General features: G+C 40.9%; 1 protein-coding gene across 1 annotated transcript; it reads right to left on the bottom strand.

Annotated features, from left to right (window-relative positions):
- Positions 1-3,178: 3,178 nt before the first annotated feature.
- Positions 3,179-7,931, bottom strand: MANSC1 (MANSC domain containing 1; the record flags this gene model as incomplete). Its single annotated transcript, XM_010017324.1, has 3 exons — positions 3,179-4,185; positions 6,889-7,029; positions 7,868-7,931. Coding segments are annotated over 3 exons (1,212 nt in total), but the record flags the coding sequence as incomplete, so codon positions are not given.
- Positions 7,932-7,935: the final 4 nt, after the last annotated feature.

Genomic DNA, 7,935 nt, shown 5'->3' with positions numbered 1-7,935 from the left:
ACAACACAGGTCCCAACACCGATCCCTGAGTTAAGACCATAGGAGATGTCAATGGAAAAAGAGAAAAGTGCACAGAAGTTTTAGATAAAGGATATTGAAAAGCAATAACAAACTGGATGTTTTACAGTTATTGTGTCTCACTCCTTTCTGTTTCATAACACAAGAGCGTTATCCAGACATAAAAAATAAGCTTCAAAAATGCATATAATTAAGCATCACCATTGAAAGAATGATGATGGGAAATATCTCTCTCCTGCTCTGTTAACTGGCAATGCCAATACAGGACGAATAATGCAATCTGATTTAATATTATAAAAATAGGTAAGATAATATGCTTAGTTTTGTTTCTACAACTGCTCACTACCACTATGTGATCTAGTAGCAAGTTTTAAAAGTGTGCGTATATCATCCTCCACCCAGAACCCTCCAATAAACAAAATAACTTTCCTATAAAACATTTTTGCAATGAAACACCCACTGATTGGGAAGTTTAAAGCCAAGCTAAATAAAACATTTTTAAATTGGCACTCTCCAAACTTGTCAATTCTATTTAATAAGCTGTTGTTGCCCTCTAGTGTTCAAACACAGTTTGTAAACGCCCCTCCAGAAAGATCCAAGCTGGCCACCTAACAATTCCCCATTTGTTCTTAATACAAACAAACAAACAGATGGCAAAACAAGAGGTAAGTGTTTTAGAACACCTGCCTAGTACCCACTTTTCTTTGCTCAAGCATGAAAAAGGATTTTTAATATAAGAACATTTAAAGTTGTTTCACTCAAAGATTGTGAAAGGTCACTTAGCATCCTCAGCAAATTAGTCATGGTACTAGTGCACCTCTCTGCTTTACTTCTGCCATTTATTGTGCTTGATATACATTGCTGTTTGGGTTGGAGGGCAATGTTTCTAATGATATTAGCCAAATACATGTCTGGTGCTCTGAACAACCCCGAGAAATGTCTGCCCTTCTTCTCTTAAATGTATGTCTACTGTACTGTGCCATATCAATTAATACAAACCATCTTTCCCTCTAACGAATTAGTTGTTACAGCAGAAGCCCACCGTGAGGATTCAGGGGTTCTCCTCAGCACCTCTCCTGCAATAAGCTGCTATGTTGGCAGCAGCAATGTAGAAGACTTCTCACAAAGTTGTATTTCTTTTGAGAGAAAATTAGTCAACCTGAGATCTGCACCTGTATTTTTACATCCCACATCTGGGCCTAGTACTTATTTTGTTAACTAATTTCCCAGAAATGTGGTTCCCCTTTGTCCTGTTCCTTGACCAAAAACCTTTGAAAATAGCTATTAAAAAAAAAAAAAAAAGAAAGAGCCTGAGGTTAATCAAAGTGCAGTCAACAGGCAAGCTGATGAACTGGACATACTTTTCTTTTGTAATTCTATTCATTTGTAAGAGGTTACACAGAATGTTTTTCATTCAAGCTTTGTCAGACTTAGGCAATGTAGAAAACCACCTGGTTTCGTATCTATGAAGCAATTTGCAGCCCCCACATAGTAAGAATTCAACTTCTTGACATAAGTAACACTGACTCTTCTTTGATCTTTGAATAATGGAATTTTCAGAGAATTTTCTGCATAAAATTGTTGTTAGAGCTCTCAGAAAACTTGCCTTGAGGCCATTTTTGGATCATGCCTGTTTCCCACTGCACTAGGCTTGACAGATCTAACAACCTCTTGGACGTGAGTCACGTTTCATATTTTGTAATAGAATTGTTTCCTTGTATTCATGAGGCACCCTTCCTTCTCTGTCTTGATGTTTTCTGTTGCTTATGCTGCCTGCCACACAGATAGTTTGAAATCTAGTCTTTCACTCTAAAAACAGGTTTAGACTGGGTGTATGTGAAGGGAAATGTGAATAATACAAACTGGAAGTTGTGTAGCTCACATGTACTCTCATTCATCTCTTGTTGCAGTCAGAAAAAAAAAATACAAAGCAGCTATGGTTATTGCCAGTCACATGGATATGACCCTAGAAGGGAAAAGGGTGTGCTTTGAGAGCCAGCAAGAGCTCTGCGTGTTCAGGAGGTACAGTCCATCAGTGTTGCAAGCAGCTTTTTTGAAAGCCACCAGCCTGGTGAGGGAAGTAGAACACCAGAAGCATGAAGATAATGCAAGCTTGTTCATCTGCTCTTGGTGACCGTAGCAAACTTCTTTGAGGTTGACACCCTCCTACAACATAGCCACCATTCTCCTCTGAAACTTTTTTACCTCCCGTTAGATGTTCAGCAAATGGAGACCATCCTTTCTGTGTGTCTTCTGCCAGTAATACATCTGTTGTCTTTGCTAAGCCCCCTCACAAGTTTCTGCCTGCTCTGCAGTCAGGTGTTGAGTCTCAATTGTTAGGGATCTAAGTGTATTAGAACAGATTCTCTCTCATGCATATGCCAAGTCACTTGGTCAAGCTGTTTGTCACGAAAGAGCTTGACTGCAGCTTGCTTTACTTTGATATGATAAAAACTCCTTCTCTCCAATACGTATTACAAAAAAACCCTAACATGTTACAGGGCATCAAGCTCTTTGGAAAAGACAAACTCACATTTGCCCCATTTGGTTTTAAGGATAAAACCATGTGATGTGTGTTGTGATGTATGCAGAAAAAAACCCCACTAAGGATACATATATACCCATAAACTGTATGTAGCTAAGGAAATTAAGCTGGTTTATGTATACCACAGGTTTTACTGTTTGTACCTAAAACCATTTGGATGCAAAGTTCTACTATTAAGTACTCCTTTAAGGCTACAAATAGAGTAAATAGGATTGCCAGGCAATCATGTAACACTATAGCATTTGGTGGAAAAGCACTGAAAATGCTCAAGCACTGCACAGGTACTCAGTTTATTAGGTGTACTTCTATTCCACTAATCTCATCATAGTACAGATTAAGCTCTTGAAATGCTTTTTCTCCTTAAATATAAGACCTTCTTAGCTTAACTTGGATTTGAATGTTTATTTTGGGGATTTAGTCATAAATCAAAAATGATAGACATTATAGTTCAGTGTAGAAACAGCAGTTCTCTACTCTACCAAAGCCATCTGCCACTTTTCCATTAGTGGCCATAAAAGGAATCCATCCTCTTCTGAGATTTCGCTATCTACAGTTCCATTTCAGAGTTGTCCTCTCAAAGATGAGATGCTCCTCACAATCTTATCCCTCTCCCTATCATACGTCAGCATACATTCCATTGATCAAGTAATCCAGCCTGGTATAATGCCTCTTCTGAAAAGATTCATGTATTTTCTTCCCAGTCAGTGCAATAACTAGCACCAAGAATATCACCCCAAAGAGCAATGCTGCTACAAGGCTGCTTTTTTCTCCCAGCTGAACGACACTCCTCCCTCTCAGAGGGCTCTCTGGCAGGTAGCTTTCTAAATCAGATGGGTCATAACCCTGAACATTGTTTTGCGAAGACATGGGGGAATCACTAGCAAACAGAGTGAAACCTGAAAAAGAGAAGAGGGTTACATGGCTAGTAATGTTGGAAGAGACAACTGTTGGCTCAGGAGGGATGGCTGGAGTTCTTCGCCCTGATGAGGTAGCAGCAGATCTTGAAGTTGCGGTCACCTGCTTGGTTGTAGAAGCACAAGCAGAAGTTGTGGGACTAGAAAGAGGAACCTGAGTAACAGCAGTGCTCATGGCAGGGATACCAGGTTTAGCTCTGGCAGTCACAGTAGGTGGAAAGGTAGCTCTGGTGGTGGTGGTGGTGGTGACAGTAGTAGGGTTAGCACCACCAGGGTGCAGAGGGGTTGTACGATACTCCAGTCGGGTGGTACTTGTAGGCAGAGGAGTCAGAGTAGTACTGCTGAGGTCAGGACCATTAGACTGAGTGTTGGGGAACAAAACAGAGGGTCTTCCATTTTGATCAGCAGAAGACATATTTTGTGGCAGGTCAATTACTTTCTGCTTTGGGATGGGATCTAAGGTCTCAGGATGTTTTGCCCTTTGATATTCAGGAAAAAATGTATGAAATTCAGTGTTGTCTAAATGTTTGCTCATGCGGTCTGGGAGTTCAGGTGCGTGATGAAAGACAGTTTGTTGCAAAGCAGCAGTATGATTCTGATGGCTAGTCTGGCTGCGAGAAATAAAGGCTCCAGCATCCGAAGACAATGAATACTCATTTGAAGAAAAGTCCTCACTTCTGAAGGATGTATCCTCTGGGGCATGGGTATCTGGAAACAGAAAGGAAATACCAGTATTTCATTATTTTTTATTACTACAGGCTTACTCTATTCGTATTTCTTAGTAAGAGAGATATAAGAGGGCTCCAAAAAGACTAGTGAAACTGAGGCATCACTATCTTCCTTTCTTTAAAATATGCAGAGTGACTTTTAAATCCTGTCTGTGTCATGAGACCTGTCAGCCTCAAGCCTGGGCACATCAGACCCTGACTACAACTTCCTACAGAATTTACCTATGCAGAGCCATCATCCCAATCTGACTGTTTTATACTCATATTGCATGCATGTTAGCATTTATTTATTTAGATTTGAAAAGCAGAGTGAGTAGGCTCATTGTCTTCAAATCATTCTTAGCCTTTGTCAGGTAAGGAGTCGGTATCATCAACCTCACTTTTGTCAGATGTACACATTTCTACCTAGCCAAGATGATTATACCCTTCCCTTTCTTGTAGTATCCAAGCACTCTGTGATTGCTTGACACAATTCAATTCACACAAAAAATTGTCTTATAATACCAGGTGGCAATAATAGCCCCATTTCATAGGCCATTTTATACACATACTGATTTGAAGGAAAGACCTGAGCTTCTGCTGCTACGCTAGAAGAAAGACGTTGCTCCAAGGGTCTCTGAGGTATTTGCTGTGAAGACCTCCAGAAGAAGCAGACTACACTTCATAATGTCTTCAGAAGTTGATATGTATTCCTTGCAAAACATGTGGGTGGATGTCATTTCATAGAATTTGGAAGCAAGGCAACAGTGTTGTGTGACAGAAATTCCATACAAACAATAATCCTAGCAGTTAACTGATTCTAAACAGTATTATTTTCATTGTCATTTTGTCTAAGTAGGATCTCTTATCTAAAGGGATGGTATATTTTCAGTTTTATTATACGTGCAAAGAAGCCTACTTAGCTGCTGCTTCCATGTGTATTTCCAAGCCTTAAGACTCCACAAAAAAATGAAATGAAAGAAAAACACCCAACCCAAAACAGCAATCCAAAACCTGTCAATGCTTTAAACAAGAGCACAGCAAATACTTCTTGAATCATAGACACCAATTTTTATCCTCACCTTCCAGTCAAGCACAAGCTTGTTACACAAGTAACATCTTAAACACAGATAACAGACTGACTTAGAGAAAAGCCATACTGTGTTTTTAGAGAATGGCTTTAAATAACAAAATGTTCAGTTATTGCAAAATTATACATATATATGCACATATAAAATATGCATCATCAGAAACTGTATGCTTAAAGACAGCCAAACTGTTTCTGCAACTCTGGACACATTTCCGCACCAGCGAGGAAATGGCCTGTCACCACTACGGACGGACTCAGTGACCAATTCACATTTTCTCTGTTCCCGACGCACTCCCATGGATGCTCCCCTCTGTGTGTTTAAACAAACAGCGGATGTAGCGTGACAGCTACAAAGCATTTGCAGCATGCTCTGTCATCTTCAGTTCATGCGCCTGGGCAACAGCCAGAAAAGCACGGAGCAATCACGCAGCATTCAAAGGATGAAGGAGCTTAGGGAGGCTACGTATGAGTCCCGTACAGGAGTTAAGTATCACTGCTACTCTGCAGCACTCAGATTAATTAATGTAACTGAGCACTGCACTACATGCAGGATGAAAGCACATGCACAATTACATTTCTTGTTTCTTTGTTTGAAACCCCTATATTCTTCTAGGGGAAGAAGAGCTGGAGAAAATAATAGTTCCAATGATAATTTTACAGGCATGCAGTTCATGTTTTGCACATTGCTTTTGCCCAAATCCTGTGTGATTGTGCTTGCACAAAAGTATTTGGTAACGTATGTGAATAATCTTTCTACATATCCTGCTGTTGCATAGTCCTCTTGGAAAAGTTCTCTTCTTCAGCAAAGAATCAGTCTCTGGAAATAAGAAATACTTGCTCTCTCAAGCAGCCACACTGAAAGCACCTTGTGAACTCTTGGCAGGAGGACAGTCTTAACTATTGGTTTCTTATCTGAACTGTTCAAACAGGTTTGGTGCAAGTCAACATCAGTCAAGAAGTACAAGTTGCTTTAAAAAAATCCCACTGCACATGACAGATAGTGGGAAATTTCTGAGCATGCAGCCCACATGCCATAAAGCTGAGTTTAGACAGTTTGCGTCCGTGCTTCAGGTTCCCTAACTGAAAACAGAAATTAACCATTACTATTGCCAGTTACTCAGCAACATCACCATCGTGCTTTGAGGCTTGCCCAGCATTTGCTCAGTGTTTCTGCCTGCATGTGTATGGTGTTCATCGGTGTAGAATGGCTCCTTGGAGGACACAGGTGGCTACAAGGGCATCATATTCCCATTGCTTTTAGTGATACTTTTCAGCATTACATACAGGAAATTTTCCTTCTCAAATACGCAAAGATGGAAGCAGCTTCTTTTTGTTTTAAGCAAGGAAAAATTATGATGAGTTCTGAATCTAATGTGAAGGAATTTCGTAAGGGTCAGGATGTTACTCCAACGAGGCTGGGTCCACACAGGAGATCACCACACACCTGCCCATCCAACTTCCACAAAGCAAAAGAGTGTCATTTTCAAACTACAGCGCTTGTCTTAGAGCATTTTACTAGAACAGCAACCCTCAAACATTTTCTGGTCACTACTGAAAACTCATGGCTGCCAAACTCATCTAGTGTAGAGACTGGTAGCTCTTACTGTTATTTACCTCTAGTTATCTTGTAGCTCACAAGTCCTGTCGCAGGTTTCATCGGGCAAGCCTCTGTGCTAGGGCAGTAAAACAGGTAGCAGTTTGGATGTGCGCTTGTCCTTCGAGCATCAAAAATCATCAGATTGCAATTCTTGTCTCCTGCAAAACATGATAACGACATGTTTCAGCGATAAGAACTTTTACAGAATCTTGATAATGAGCTCTAGTGTGTTAAATTAGTTTTTCTTCATGTAAGTAAGAGGAAAACTACTGACATAAAACATGCCTACAGGAAAGCCAGCCCAGAACTGCAAAAGAATGGCCGAGGGCCAGTATACAGAAGGTCACACCTTCCTCTTCCTGTACAGATGAACTTGGGAAAATTAGTCTAATCCCTCACCCTCCCCTTGCTCCTACCACACTAGCACCACTTTGTAATTTCTTGCTTATAAATCCTGATAAATTGGAGAACCTCCTTGATATGCTCATGGGGGAGGAAATGATTTATACACGTTTCCCTATCACATCCCACGAATTGCTTGCCTTGTTCCTGCTTGTGGGGTCACCTTTACCACATCATTTTTACTTGCCTCTCTATGGCTCCAAAGCAAACCAGTGCTCTCAGAGAAGGTAAATGCTCTCTTTTTTTCTTTTAAACATAGTGCAAAATGTCAGTTACTTTTACTGTCAGCTACTCACTCAGTGCATCTACTAACCACAGCTTATACATCTCAGAGTCTGGCGATCTGAGGAGTTTTAACATTTAAAACTACCGCTGTTTCTTTGCTGCAACTATTTTCCTGAGCACTGCGGGGTCCTGCACTGAGATGTCTCCTCACGCTCGGCAAAGCAGGATCAGGAGCCGCAAGCTGTTACTTATCGCAGCGCGCATAGAGGGATAAATTAACGTTTCTGCGATGAATACAGAGGACAACATTCGAATACCACGCGACCCCAAACTCCGTAAGTAATTTCCCAACAGAGAGGAGCGGGTTACCTGAGATTTTTGCCCCCGAGCAGCAGGCGCGGGCACAAGCCTCGGGGGCTGGGACGTACACGGGCTCC

Source organism: Nestor notabilis, unplaced genomic scaffold, assembly GCF_000696875.1.
Source record: "Nestor notabilis isolate BGI_N333 unplaced genomic scaffold, ASM69687v1 scaffold16536, whole genome shotgun sequence".
Lineage (NCBI taxonomy): Eukaryota > Metazoa > Chordata > Aves > Psittaciformes > Psittacidae > Nestor > Nestor notabilis.
Note: the sequence above shows the minus strand (reverse complement) of the source record. Positions and strands in the feature narration are given on the sequence as shown.